Source organism: Xiphophorus maculatus, chromosome 8 (assembly GCF_002775205.1).
Source record: "Xiphophorus maculatus strain JP 163 A chromosome 8, X_maculatus-5.0-male, whole genome shotgun sequence".
In the NCBI taxonomy this organism is placed as follows: domain Eukaryota; kingdom Metazoa; phylum Chordata; class Actinopteri; order Cyprinodontiformes; family Poeciliidae; genus Xiphophorus; species Xiphophorus maculatus.
The window spans coordinates 20,924,991-20,940,975 of NC_036450.1; the positions used below are offsets into that span (position 1 = coordinate 20,924,991).

General features: G+C 40.9%; 1 protein-coding gene across 2 annotated transcripts in view; it reads right to left on the minus strand.

The window, feature by feature from the left end:
- The window catches only part of LOC102232699 (collagen alpha-1(XI) chain-like), a 97,061-nt gene that overhangs the window by 60,099 nt on the left and 20,977 nt on the right, over nt 1–15,985 (minus strand). For both annotated transcript variants that reach the window (XM_023338577.1, XM_014468377.2), the window contains exons 3-4: nt 9,699–9,912; nt 8,545–8,707 (exon numbers count right to left, since the gene is read on the minus strand). In XM_023338577.1, coding sequence (XP_023194345.1) covers nt 8,545–8,707; nt 9,699–9,912 — 377 coding nt within the window. The remainder of the gene's footprint in view (nt 1–8,544; nt 8,708–9,698; nt 9,913–15,985) is intronic.

The following is a 15,985-nucleotide window of genomic DNA, read 5'->3' on the forward strand; positions in this document are numbered from 1 at the left end:
AGGATGTATTTTCTTGTTCTCCCTTAAGTGACATGAAAAAAGCTTATTTTTATTTGAGGAATGTCTGCTGACTGGATTCATACCTTGAAGATATTTGCACGTTCTTAATCTTAGACCAGCAAACTTTAGAAAAAACAACTCACATAACATCAGTGCTCATTATTTCTCTCTGCTCCCAGAATCTCTGATAATGTCTCTTTTAACTTTTACGTCTAATATAAGACCGGGGGAGAAAAAAAGAAGCTAAAAGTGGAAAAACTCACATCTATTTTTCAGTATTCTTGCCTGTGTGTTCTCCATGGGGATTGGTGAGTGGGAGAAGGATCAGAGTCTTGGAGAGAGGAGCTTTGAGCTACTTTAGCAGAGTATTTTCACACACACACACACACACACACACACACACCTGTCACGTCTGAGCCTGGAATCGCACGTCACCTGGACGTGTCCCCCACCAGCACCCAAGAAACAAACCAACCCAAACAGCATTCGAACGTGTCGACACCACAAGCGTGTGTTCAAAGGACTTCCAGGTTGAAATCTTCACCAGATTTTCTATTCCCCAGTCCAGACTATGGCAAAATGTCAGCGCCCGGAGACGGGGCCAAGAGCAACAGGGCTGTCTGCCTGCCACCCTGCGTGTCCACCACCCAGCTCTTTAACTGTTCCCTCACTTCGCCGCCACCGTCTTCTCCACTCAGACTGCTCCGCTCTACGTCTGGAGTCCCCGCCCCCATAAAAGTCTGAGCTGCGTCAGATTTTGAGCTGCGGGCAACCGCGCTTCGAATCTTCTGATACTTTTTTTATTTTTGTGGAAATCGGAGCGGCCCTCTTCCGCCCGTTGGACGTGGGTTCTAATTGTTTGGTTTGGACATTCATGGAAATCCACACGAGAAGTGCTGAAGGGACACTTTAGCGTTTGCTGACACAGTTTAAAGGAGTAACCAAGAAGGAGAGGAAAGGAGGGGGGTTGAAAAGACAAACATCTGACATGGGTAAAGAAAATTCAGCTAATTATCCGTGCTGGAAATTCCATTTTTCATGGAACGACTGAAGCACAGTTGTATAAAAGCAGTGTGCTCCGTTAGCAAGGCACAGTGAATCCAGACACAGAGCAGAGGTGTGACTAGAACACTTAGAGTAAAAACCTTGATTCTGCATTATATAAAGTTTAATGAAAGCATCATTACAGCATGATGCTACCACCACCGTGTTGCTCTTCAGTGATGTGAAATGTTAGTTTTCTGGGGGGATTTCTTTTTACCAAACTTAAATGTTTTCCATATATCAAACTATTTAGTTGCCTGTTGCGTTCTTTGGACGTTAAGATGCTGTTTGTTCACCGATGCTGTCTAACAAACTGTTACATTCAATAACAGAGGTGTACACTATTAACTAATTAGGTGACTTTTAGATTTTATTTAAGCGCATCAGAAAAATTATACAGCTGTATCAACAATCACTCTGACTCTATTCATTTAGTAATTTAGAAACTCCTTAAAGCACTGGGATTTTAAGAAACGGGTATGAGAGTAAAGGGGATGTATGTACGTACACGCCACACTTTCCAGATTTAAAAAAAAAGTGAAAATAATTTATGATTTTGCTTCCACTTATACACAAATCTGCGCCGGTCCATCACATACAATCCCACTGAAATTACATCAAGGTTTGCGGTTGTAATGTAACTGAATGTGAAAAACCTTCAAAGGATATGGACATCTTTTGAGCTCTAGCTTCACATGTGCTCCATAGTGTGTCTCACATAGTACATCATACGAGTGTAGCATTAACTCAGCTTGAGTCTTTAATTAGTGTTGTCATGTTCTGTCATTAGCCAGACTGGTGTCTGACTGTAAGCAGAAATATTACAGTAAATCTGCATCCAGCTGGGAGGAGCTGCAGTTCTCACATGGAGGCAGAGCGCTTCTCCAGTTTATCCCCAAAACTTCACAACACCACTGATTGAACTTCACCAGTGAGAAAACTACACACTGGGAGCATCCTATGGCTCGCAAAAGATTGTTGTGATGTGATATTAGCACTGTACTGTCTGAGTACAGTGGTGAAACGCTGTCATAACTGAACCCAAATCTTCAAACGGATCATCAGAATCAAAACCTCTGGAAAAAATATCAAAAGGCTCATCAAGCCAAGATCTTATGACCAAAATGAACCAGCATAGATGGAAAAGACAAGCTGACAATAGACATGTGTTCTTATTTTATTTTTCTGTTTATATTTCAGTACTGTGATTCACCACACGTGAACTGAGCAGATGTGCCTGAAGTGATGTTTTATTCATCAGATGTTCACTGTTTTAATATTTTTAAATGTTCAACCAATTAGCCACATTTTAAGCCTGAATCCTGGTAATTATCTGAATGGCTTTCGGTCTTTCCCGTCATAAAAATTCTGTTGCTAGGGTGTAACAACTTAAAGACTTATAGAGGCTGTATTTAGATTTTGCTGAAATCATCCGACATCAGCATCACCCATGCCATGCTATGCAGACGCTCTGTTTGCACTAATGAAGAAGGACTTACTTAGGCTTGGTGAATACTTTTGTTTTTATTTTCAGATTGATTCAGACATTTTTTTTTTTGTCTGCTTGGAGGCTTCAGGAAACCAGTACAGCGCACTGAACATGAATCCCAGGATGGTCAGGTGAGAACCAAGTATTTAAAAAAAGGAAAAAATAAAAACGAGACAGTGACAAAGATAATATCACAACAAAAAAATGTTCTCTGTTCTAACACGGTAAATTTTATAACCTACAAGTAAATACACTAACGCTATAGAAAGCTGGGGTGGATCATACGCGACACACTTGTTGAATGACAGGACTTGATGTTTCATTTATCTGTGTGTAGACCAACATAAAACACATTTTCAGACATACCGACAAACAATAACAGCAACTTTACCCTTGTCCTCCAAATAACAACAATATTTCAGAACAACAACCCAACAGCAAAAGGAAAACAACATTGACTGACGTGAAAAATGCTTAGAAATAACTAAAAGTATGCAAAAAAAGAAGAAAAAAAGGTTTCCACTAAGCCATCAAACTGTGAAGATATCCATCTGATGAGATCTGGCATGCTCTGTGGGAGGCAAGCCCCAATATTCAGGGCCTGGCAGAAAGAGCTGTCTTGGTTTAAAATGGAAACTTACTGAAAGTAACCCAGATGGTCATAATGTTATGCCTTGTATACATGCAGTGCAAACATTAAAGTAGATCTGCAATGCCAATAAACAGCTCCTCCACCCCTCCCATTTCTTTTAATGAAAGCAGGGACTTAAACAACACCCACATTTTTGCACCAAACCTGGAAATGAACTCTCAGTCAGGGGATGAAATTCCCAGGTCTCTACAGGAGAAAAGCTATTATTATAAGCATTACTCAGTGAGCTAACAGTTACTGAGGCTAAATGACCCCCAGCAGGCTTAGTTCCATATAAATCTGGAGCCTTACTTCAGGTCAAATGAAGCTGCAAATAAATAAATAAAAAAGAGAACTATAAGCCAGGAGAACACAAAGAAAGCTTAAATTATTCTCTCATCTTAGAAAGCCTGACACAAAGAGGTGTTAAATAGGAATACCTGAAGCATATGAAGTGCAAAAACAATGGCTGGGGTTATTAGCAGAAGAAGGAAGAAAAGTCCCGAGGTAAAGATGAGGAAACAGGATGCGTGGCTCCTCTGGCTGAAGCGATATAAAAACTTATTACGAGCATCAAGCTCATGTGTTGCACATTTTTTACTACTTTTTCCTGGCTCTCGCCACACTGCAAAACCCCACAAGTTGCCTCAACCCAAAGCTTACACACTGGACTGCTCCCCCGCTCTTTTGGTATTGCTTTATCCGACTCACACACACAAAGTCTTTAAGTGGACATCATCTTAACCTCATCTTCTCGTCCCTATCACACTTTTCCAGCACATTTCTAAAACACATCACTTATAGATCATGAAACAGTCAATCGGAAGAGACAAAGGAAACCTCTGGATGATGTCATGTGGAACGCCGTTCCAAGACTGAAATCAGTGGGGAGAGACCTCCTCATTCTTTTCAGAGTATGACCCAAAGTTTTTGGCTCCTCTAACTGAATCTACTGTTCCAGCTTTGCTTTCATTCCTGAGCACTCTCTTCAGTTTTGTTGACATCCAAAACCTCACATTTCTTAAACGAGTGCGAAGGTTGCTTACTGATGAAGCATCAGTCTTACAGCCCATGGGTTCGCAAAGATCGAGGATGGAGGCCAGATGTGAACTGCACAGCTCCACATCAGCCAGGTTCAGGTTACCCCGACGATTACCTCCACATGAGGTCAACCGGTCCACTTGCGTTCCCCTCAGACCAAACGCAGTTACTCCTCAGAATTCTACTGAGGACCCGGTAATGGGTGTTAAAATTATCCCAGCTTTTCTTAGGCACACGTGCTCAGAAACAAGTGAGCAGAGCAATCAGGAGACAAATTTTCTAAATGGACTCTGTCTAACAGACCACTTTCAAACAAGAACAGCACACTTTTAGGCCTCAATCTTCGCCCCGCAGCCACAAAATACTTCTAAACACTCCATGCTGCACCTTCATAAAGGCAAAAACACCAATTGGCAGTTTTTATAGAGCCTAAATACTTAATTTGCAATGCCCTCCAGCAGCATTAAACCTTTTCACAATTTGCCAGGCTACTACCAATTCATTTTAGTGCCATTTTAAGTGATTAGTAAATTACAAAACCTATAGCTGTTCCTCAGAGGTTTGCTAGAAAACACTTTAGAGAAACAACATCATGGAGACCAGATAACACACCAGACAGGTCAGGGATAAAATTGTGAAGAAGTCTAAAGCAGAGTTATGACATGGCGGTGGTGGGAAGCTTGGTCTTCGTTCAGCTACCTGAGTCAATACTTTGCCTCAGAGTATTTTGGGCTATGATTGTGCCAATTCTGTTCTAGATATGACTGTGTGTTTAGGGTTACAGTCTTGTTGGAAGGTCAACTTCTATCCTAGTTTTAAGTCCATCAATCCTGACCAGCATATCCATGGTGAGGAAATGCATCACCACACCATGATTGTTTCACTACCTTGTATCACCATACGGATTGTGTTTTCATTCATAGGTTTTACCATCATATGCAGCCTTTTATACAGAAAACCAAAAGTTATCCTTATTTGTTGTGTCCACCCAACATGACTTGCAAAAAACAGCAAATCTCACTTTCTTATAAAGGTTCAAATTTGCATTGATAAGATTCTCCCACCTGAGCCATAGAGCTCTGCTGCTCCTCCCGAGCTGCCATCATGTCAGCCTATCTGTCCCATAAAATCCCGGCAAAACACATTCAAGTTTTCGGTTGCAGTGAGAAATAACAGCCTGCTCCCGTAAACACTTTAACACCAATTTAATCATCTTCCACTGGCACTGTCACAAGCGCAGCATTCTTATGTAAGATGCTGAAAAAAAAAGAGAACATACAGTGCTTGCAGCGGGTAGACGGTCTCTCTGTTGCCACAATAACCTTGTTAGAGACCAAACCACAAACCACCTCAGTGTAAAAGTGCTACTTATCCCCTGACTGCTGTATATCAGAAAAAAGCACAGGCTGCAGTAAAAACCTTGACAAGCAGTTAAATCATGCCGTTCACTGTTACTCAACGGTGTGACAGAGAAGATTTTATCTCCTCTCCCCTCTTTTATTTTTATGGTTGATACAGCATTTAAAAGAGAACAAACAATACTCTTTTTTTATCTGAGGAAACTAACGTTTAATTTGATTTGTACTATAAAATCAAAACCATTTGTATGTCAGAGGTTTTGTACTCTGCCAATAGTCAACATGGTATCAGACTAAACTACAAAAAGGGAATTGAAGTAATGGGGGAAAAAAGGCAGAGCAGCCTGAGGACAATTTGGAAACTATGTGGCATATTTTCCAGTTTCTGAACGCACTGGAGCTTGTCCTGTCTCTCGACTAGCAGACGCACAGCAGGAGTCCTTTAAACATCTCTCCCAAACTATCTGCCGGCTCCCACAGTCGCTGCTGAGCTGTTACTGCAGCGCTGGCTGATGGCTGGCTGAGATTACGCTCTGTTTCTGTGCAACTTCGATTTCGAGTCAAAAATGCCGTCATTGGCAAAGACTAAAACAAAGCAAATTTTAATAAAACAAACAAACAAAAAAAGAAATCTGGAGGAAAATTGCTACTGAATGACCGTAGCCAACTCACGTACACAGCAATTATATCTGAACTGATGCCTCATTAGTACTAAAAGCACCTAAAGTACAAAAAGTATTTGTGTAATGTAAAGATTGTGCTTCGTGTTTCACTCAGAGTCCCTATTGTTCCATGAAAACAATTAGCAAAACTATTTTTATCAAACATCATGAAGACGAACCAAGGTTGGAGAGAAAGTTGTGGAGAACTTTAAAGCATGATTAGATAGTAGGATTATTTCCCAAATATTAAGCGTCTCACTAATTATTTAAAAACTTTACAAAGTATGGCACGGCTGCAAACCTACCAAGACACGGCTGTCCACATAACTGACACAACGGACAAGGAAACCATTAGTCAAAATGCCCATGGTAACTCTGTGGAGGACTACATTCCACAATTCTGTCCCATGTGGAAGAGAGGCAACAACTAACTGTTATTGAAAAAAAGAAGTAAAAAAGTTTTCCAGTCACAGACCAAAATGTCACTTTTCGACTGAAATGAGAAACACTGCTGGTATCAGGAAATGACACCATCCCCACAGTGAGACATGCTTGTGACAGCCTCATGCAGGCAGAATGCTTTTCTCTAGCAGAGGCAGGGAAGCTAGTGACAAGGTAGGAAAATGATCATTTTGGTAGGGTGTGAGTGCTTGTAAAGATGGTGTTATTGGAGTTAATAGAAATATGGATGGAGCTAAATAAAACCCAATCCTGCAAGAAAACATGCTATGCCTCACTTCCACTGAGCAGTACGGTACGTTCGGTACTCTATTTTAAGGTCTGGTGTATTCAAGAAACCATTTCCACTGGTGGTTGGATCCCCAAACCCAAATGCCTAATGTAATGTCATGTTAATGTGACGATAAACGTGTTATGTGCTTGTTGTGAGCGGTGATGTTTTTTCCTGTCCCACAGCAGAAGGCCCAGAAATGGTGCGGTGAAAGTCAGTTGTGTGGGCTGCTTTTACAATGGAAAAAGACAATGAGGGAAAAGCTTTGACACTGAGGCGAGGTTTCACCTTCTGGCAGGATAACGGCCCAAAACATACAACCAGAAAAACAATGGAATGGCTATGGTCAAAGCACAGAGTGTCTGAATGATCTAGTGAAAGTCCGTCTGAGAAAACCTAAAGTCGGACGCTAAAAAACACTCTCTATCGGCTCTGCGTTGGACTGAAATTCCATGGTAGAGCTTTGAATAACAGAAAAGACATATTGACTTTGGTTTTACATCCCACTATGTATCAGTGTTAGACTGGCGGATGAACTCTAGGACCTGTACAGAGAGGTGATGTCATATTTTTTCCGTTCTATCTGCAGTCGCGGAGCAGCAGTGACGTTAAAGGTCAGCTGGCTCAGCATCAGTCACATCAATCTGTTTCTGTTGGTAATTATTATCAAGGGCCTGAACTTCATGGACTAATCCCCCTTTAAACAAACGCAACTCTGAAGGGACAAAGACAACACTTGTACTCGCTGGATTGTCGCTGCGCGAGTCCGTCCCTCGCAGAGGTCACGCTTACGTACCCAGCACAAAAGCTGGTTATAGAAAGTATCCGTAGTGTTCAAGTCACATAGTGTATCATCAGTGTAACATAATCGCCAAAAGACTTCCTGTCCACCAGTCAGAATGCAATAAATCCGACAATATTTTGTTCATTGACTCTATGTGAACAAAAGGAGCTTTAAATAATCAGAAGCGCGTTTCCGCATGTTAAAAAACTCTGACAGAAATGCTGCAGCTTGTCAAGACGGGAAAACTCCAGCAGATAGCTAACAGAGTGTGAGCAGCAACAGGGACATCCAACCAGCAAACATACACAGCACGTTTGGAAACGGAGCAGAATTACGGGAATCAGAGCTCATTTGTGGACAGTGTGGAACATCAGGCAACCTAAAATTAAGTGTGATTTGTGATTTTGGGTGCCTGAGAATGAGTGGGTGGCAGAGGTCAGTGGGGTTCTGCGGGCCAAATCTGCACATCTTCAAGAGGATGTGGCCGCCACCACAATCCCTTATTTTATGCTGCATGTAAAGAGGGATGGGCACTGGGGTTGACCACTGTTCAGACCACAACCGCAAATGTCTATATGGACGTTAAAATGGAGATTATGCTTTGCTTTTATCTGATTTACTAAAAGACGTCAAATCAAAGCACAACTAAAGTTTTAGTGACCTACATAAAGAACACTCCACTTATAGCCATGCTTCACCAAACAATACAGCCATTCTTCCCCTTACACATTTTTTTTTTCTGGTCTCAAATTTATAAATACGTTCACCATGCAGAGTGGGAAATAAGAGACAACATATGGCCTACCTCGAAGACTTCTTCATCAAGTATTCTAGTTCCAAACACTATAATTCCTTTGGTATCAATGATGGGGTTGGGGCTTCGAAGCAGCTTCTGGTTGATCTTCTTTTTACAGTCCAGAATGAGGGTGATGGTCTGTTGGTGCACGCTGATTGCCACTCGATGCCACCTGGCAACAAGAGGTGGTGTTAGTTCACACACTTACAGGATAATGTGCAACCCCATGGCGAGGCCCTGAGAGGCCTGTACTGCGTTGAAATTCAAAGGTATGCTGTTATGTTGGTTCAGATGGATGCAGGTAATTATGATATATTAAAAAAATCTAACAAATGCAGAAAATGAAAGGCCAACATATCTACAGATTACATACAAATTAGGTCAAGAAATGGGAGCGGATCCAGTCAAATACTAGTATCACAACAGAAAATGACTAAATTCTATCTATCAGATTACCTGGTGTAACCATCATATATTTTCACTGCTGTACACAAAATCTTCAACTTCAACCTTATTGAGCTGCTGTACTTTGCTTCCATTCATGAATAATTTGTGACCGTTCACAGTAGAAAGGCTCAATCAGCTGCAGTTGGTGAGGCTAACTAGGCTAAAGATGCTAACCACTAACAAAACTTGTTGTTGAAAAAGGTTTTTAAAAAGTTTTTCAACAAACACAAAAGTTATTTCCCTTCAGTTCATGAATAATTGATGTCCAAAAGGCTTGTTAAGATGAATAATTTGTGACCGGTAATAGCAGATAGGCTCAGGCTAACGAGGCTAATAATGCTAAAAAGTTGTCGAAACCAGTCTAAAAAAGCTTTTCAACAAACAGAAGTTATTTCACCTCAACTCATGAATAACTGATCTCTGAAATATTTTCTAAGTTACAGAGAAACATGGTTGTTATGTTGATTAATGTAGGAACTCTCCATATCACTTTACCAACATTTCACATTCCACAAAGTTCAGCCTGTTGCTCAGTTTGAGCAAAAAACAAAATTGATATACACATGAAAGTATCATTCTGATGCTTTGGTACGTTATTATGAATCTTGTGAATATAAATGCAAATGATTTAAGTAAAAGCAGCAAGAAATAATCTCTAATAAAAGATAACCCCACATTTGTCGGGGGTTAAAAGAGCGACAGACTGATGCACCTACTTTCCGTCAGCCAGGTTGACTCCTCTGAAGAGCGGGTAGTCCTCTGGGCTGGGTTTGCCTGTTTGGTCCTCGTAGAGGAATACGGGGGATCGGCCCACTTCCAGTCCGAGCTGCTGGATGCCCTGCTCATTGTACATGGACAGCAGGAAGGACTGGCTGCCCTTCTTGGGTTTTACTGTGGCCAAGATGGAGAAATCCTCAGGGAAGGCATCACCTGACAGAACGGGCGGCGAGTTGGACACAAACAGAGACGAGTCAGAGAGTTACGAGCAGCAGGAACGATTCATCATCGTGAGAAGAATGCGATACACCTTCTGGCTTGAAAAGTCATTGTAGTATTATGTCAGTAGACAGATTTATTGTCATGAGGACAAATAATATTGTTATTGTCACTTGAACAGACAGGGATTGAGAAACTATTAATGTGGGCTTTGCGCAGAAAAAGGAAGCAAGTGCGATGTGAAGAGTGCCAAGAGTGCAAACGGATAGGATTAATCTGAGAGTGGTGGCTGGCAGGACAGAGTCTGTTCAGAGAGGGTTGGGGGAAAAGTGCAAGGTTAGAAAGAGAAATACAAAGTGGATCACTTCCAGTACAACGCAGGGTGAAGAGCGTTAATGACAAAAACATCTGGTCCTAAGAGACTTTGTGAAGCCATCCTTCAAACTCCTCCTCCCTACTTTTTCCCTCCCGTCCCCAAGCTGATGCATCCAACAGACACGGAGACCCCAAATTATTACAGGAGAGATTCTTAATGACACATTTATTTGGAAATGGAAATACCAACAGCCTATTGGTATGTGATCACATGAAAGATATAAAAGCGATCCGTTAGGCTCCATCTGCTTAGTTCCACTGTGGAGGCTCAACTATTTCCGCAATTCTGCCAAAGTATGGGGCCCACATCTGCCAGACAAATTCTCTCCTAGTAGGGTGCACTCAGGACCTCATGAAAAAACCCTTCAGAAGAGAGAACTGCTTCAACTATGTGGCTTTGTGCTAAAAGACTTCTGATCTTTTAGCTTGAAAAAGATTAAAGTGAAGCGTTGACATGGCCGATGCCCAGATGCCATCTAGTCATATGACTTCATCTAGTCATAAAAGTTTAAGTCTTATGTTTTATATCTTGCCGCTGTTTGAGTCTCTTATTTTGAATTAGGAAAGGAAGCAGCTCATGAGATGTGTGTGCTGACATAGTAGAAAGAAAGAATAATTGACTACAAAAGAATTGGATGGATGGTGCACAGTTTTTAAGAAGCTGGTTGGGTTCTGAAGAAAACACAACTAACCATCTAAGAGTAAGTAACTAATTAAGTTAAAGTGCTATTTACCTGCTTTTTAACAAGTATAAACATTTGGATCCTCTGCACTTAAGACTGATTAAGCCTGACCTGAATCTGTAAAACACATTTTAAGGCTTATAAAACCTTTATTATAATTGTAAAAACACAAGTGAGGATTTTTTTTGACATTCGAATAGCCTTAGAATTACTCAAGCATAAAAACAACACCAGTTAAATTGACCAATTAAACCACGACTGGATTGTTCACTGATGACAGATACGTTTGAGTTCTGAGAGCTGTATTTCTGAAAACCAAAAAAATCGTGGATTTTTAGCATCAATGTATTATTGTGCATTGGCTGTGCTACATTGCTACAAATTCCAGATGCTTATTCTTAAAAAAAAGAAAAGATTAAAGTGATAACTGTTATGTTTAACATAAGCAAAGAGGGCACTCAGTCTCCACTAGCAATCTCTCTTCAGGTTTCCAAGCGAGCAAAACAGAGAGGCTGGGCTTAGGGAAAAGATCTTATTGTAGCACCATCAAAGACTCTTATAGTTACAGGCTGGGAACAGGCTTGAAAAATGTTAAAGTGATAGTTAAGTACTGTGGAAGAAAAGGTGCCACAGGAAGAGTAGGGTGTGGAAACCCCAGCTTAGGCTGAGAAAGAGAAGAAAAGCTCAGAGAGCCGAATTTGTAACGGTCACCCTTCTTCCTTCGTTCCTTATCTCTATCATCTCCCTCTTTTTGTCAGCAGCTGGATGTCTGTCTGCCTTCCTGCCTCTTTCCCATCGCCTCTGTATTAACGCTAAGCATCAGATCGCATCATGAGGACACCACATGCCTTGGCAGCGTCCTCGCTCAGGAATTCTGCTCGGAATCATAAGAGAAGCGCTGCTATAATTGACAGACGTTGTACCGCGATGAGAAAGACCGGGCTTTAAAAGAGGAAGACGAGGATGAGACAGAAAGATCTCAAACAGGGGGAAGGGGACACATGTCACAGCTAAGCCCTAGGATGGGAAAAGAAAGGCTTAGCTCAGCAGGTACAGTAGTGTTTAGTTAAAAGCCGCAGTTCTTCTCCCACAATTGCTGCTATGCACTGCCGGTCAGCTGGCTTGAAGATGGTCTATCTCAAAGTTACAGAGAACACCTGTTTGGTTATTTAGATTTAAGGCTTTGGTATGGGAAGCTCTTTTTTTAAGATGGGCTTTAAGATTGCTTTTCTTCTTTAAAAAAAAAAGAAGAAAAGCAAATTGAAGCAGAAACCAAATGGTCTCATTTGGACCCATGTGAAAATTGAGACTGTTTCGTATTAATGCCTCATCCTGTCATTTTATTAAGTACTCGATGCCCTGAAACAACCTCCAACGGGATCAAGACAGTCGAGGAGCACAGAAAACTGAAACTGCAGAATAACAGAACCACTGTCCCTATACAAAACTTGTTACCAGACACAGATGGAAAAATATTTTTAAAAGCTGTTTTTTTTGTGTGTTTTTTTTTTATCTTTCTGGAAATTGACTACTGAAGCTACTGCATTGGAGATTGCTCCCTTCTCATTTCATGTGTGTGTGCTCAGTGTATGCTGACATGCAGTAGTATGGTGCCAGACGTCCACAGAGTTTACACTGGCACCACCACTACCCGTTCCAGGCCAGAAAAAGATTAAGAAAAGGCAGAAACCCGGGAAGAGGCGCTCACACAGGAGCAATTTGATATTTTCTCTGCGATGGAATAACCAAATTAATTTTCTTGCTAAAACCAAGCACAATATCTTGGGCTTAATGCAGCTCGAATTTCCCCCGGTGGGTCTCGTTAAGAGGTGTACCATCAACCCGTGTGCATATAGGCAGGTAAATGAGGTACCTGTATACCTGCGTCCTGTAATTTGTATTTTAAGTCTCACTTGTGAACAAATCTATTTTTATATAAGACACATGAGCATCCCAGCAACCCCCGACTTTGGAGCAGAGACCTCAAATTGTAAGCACTCTGAAAGGAAATACCTACTCATCTAATTTTTGCCCAAAGTGATAATTTAATAAGTCAAAGTAACCTGAGAAAAGTTGATCTTGACAGCATGCATAGTGAGGAGGAGGAGGATGAGTAAGGTAAGCAAAACTTAAATCACACTGTTAGAGAACTGCAGCAATGAGAGGCCCCTGGGGGTCCTTAGAGTTTTAAACACATCATTTTCAAGGTGTGCCAATACTTCCTGAGTGTAAAAACAACCCCAAATTATCAAATCGTCCAAATACCCTCTTTGAGCTAGAAGCCAACTGACTGACGTTTTGGATTATAATTAGGATTGGACTCTATGAAAATTAACCTGAAACTCACAAAAGGACTGAATTGTGTTTAAAGGACACTTCCGATGACAATGTGGCCTGCACTAAACGCAAAATAGAGAGCACCTTACCTCATAGGCAAAAATGAAAGTCATCATTTCCATCTCAACATCATAGTTTTATTAAAAATGCAGCATCTGGTTACATCTTCTCTTTTGGCAATGAAAGAACCCACTTGCAGTTTCTTAATAATCCCTTTAGCACAACATCTTAGTGTCCTCCTAAGACATTTTCCTGCATTATACATAAAGGATAATCAATTATGTGTCTGCCATAGTGAGCCTGAATAGTAATTGTATTACTAACTAACATTTAGTGCAGCTGCAACAGATCTTTGCAGTATTGCTGTTGCAGCAATTGGTATTTGTGATAATAGGTTTTAGGAATATCAATGCAATTACTCCTATTATGATCAGCAACTTATATTTCCTGACAGTATATATATATATTTTCCAAACTTTTCGATAACAAACATCATGCTACACCCAAAATCCGGTGTAGCACCACTATCACTGTCCAAAACCTTCCTCTACCCCTCCATAAAATACATTGTGCTTCCCTAATGATTTAAATCAAATACTGTGCAGTCTTACTCAAGCTATGAACCATAAATAAGCAGTTTTGAATTGATCTGGTTATGAGCTTTAGTCTTATAATTTACTATTTGGTCCCAAGATATCAATTTAATGGATACCAGCAACACCACGTTATGATTCCTATCCATTAGATGACTCAGACCTACTGTTTTCGGTCCTAATAAAGGATTAGGACCGAACTATTATCTTTCAAAAATAGGTCAGACCAAATCTGAACATGCAAAATTACCCTTCATTTGAAGGCAAAAGCAGCTGTTCGTTGGCTGACATCCATTCTCTCCAGGCTGCTCCTCTTTTTCTTTTTGTGCCACTTATGATTGAAGTAATAAAGGTAGGAAAGGTCTACACTGTTTTAAGAACCTCTGCGGTTTTAGATGATTCATTTCTTCCACATGTTTGCCTAATGATTGCATGTCTGCACTTGCTCTTTTCCAACACATCATCGCAGTCTGTCTGTGGTTACTGGGTCACAGCTTGGTGTGTTCCCAACCAAAGCTGGTTTATATTTTATCATCCGAACAAAAGCAGGATGTTTGCATGTCTTCATTTTTTTATTTTTTTTTTTTGCCATAATTTTATTTGTAACCTTTCAGAGTGAGAGGATATTATGCAGATTATTAAAGCAAACAGTTCTCTGAGCCAGAGTAATAACTAGCAAAGAAGAGGGGGGCGCAGAATAATGGATAAAATGATGTCAGAAGTTTAGCTGCCTTCTGGAATATATTAGCAAACATTCTTGTAAGAAAGAGGCGAGACAGGGGCCACATCCCAAACACAGACACTAGATTTAAATCCTGCAAGCCAGAGACAGCTAGTTAGTCTGTTTGCACCTAAAGACTATGAGGTGCCTGGTTAAAACCCCTCTCCACATGGTTTGTTTTATGTGGACTGTTATTTCAGATCTTCCAAAGCAGCACATGCGTAATTATAGCAATGTGTGTCTAAACAAAGACCCATAAGGGGCTCCACTGTCATAGAGCATCAAAGTGAAAAGGCATTTGTTTGATTGGAGAGCATGTAAAGGCATGCATGCCGCAGAAGCCTCGTGGCTCAACGTTAAGCCCGAAGAAAGAGTCGCTCGTGAATCAAAGGGCCAGCTTAGCCTCTGACAGAGCCGTGACCGGGGATGTCTTCCAGCGGTCCGAGCTTTTATCGGAGCTAGGCTCAGCCTAACCGCAGTGGCTTCTCAGAGTTCAGCAAAGTCTTGCTAGATGGAAATGAGATAAAAACAGAAGAGGTGGGGGAGTGGGGGTGAACGCGAGGCAGAGGGAGTCCTGGAGAAATGATAGGGAGGAGAAATTATGATGCTTGAGGGGGTAAAAGACGGGCGAAGGGAAAAAGGAGGAGAGAAAGGAAAGTAAGTCTGCAGAGCGCCCCACAGCAGCCATCGCTAAGCCACGTCAGCACGGCGGAACAAGGCAAAAGTGGGACCCCCCACTACCCTCAACCGCCCACCCATTTCCCTCTCTCCTCTCTGCCTCCCCTGCTTTCACTGCTTTCCCACTATCCGGACTCCTCCTACAACATGGAATATTAAAGGAGCGGAGCCAATTCATCTGCAGTCTGTTGCATTTCTAGGGAAAAAAATCATTACCTTCCAATAAAAAGGCAGCAGGATTTACAATCAAATGAAGGATTAAAGTTAATTGTACAAATTTAAGTGAATTAAACTAATAACAGATTGTTACATAAATGGTGGAGAGTGATAACTGTTTTTAAAAAGGTTTTGGCCTAAAGCAGACTTATTTTATAATAACAGTGAAATCCAGTTCATCTGCAGTGCTGTGAAACACCGGCTGCTCTCTTTTTAAATGAAATTTTTCTCAATATAAAGAATTATTCTTCTCAACATAGAGGTGCCTTACAACTCTTATATAGTCACAATAAATGAAAGAATAGCTTAAAAATTGACAGAGCCAGAAACAACAACAAAAGAAACAAAGTTAAGTGAGCTATAATCTGTTTTTGTAAAGGAATACAGGTGCTGTTATTATTATTATTATTATTATTATTATTATTATTATTATTATTATTATTATTATTGCCTACAAACATTTG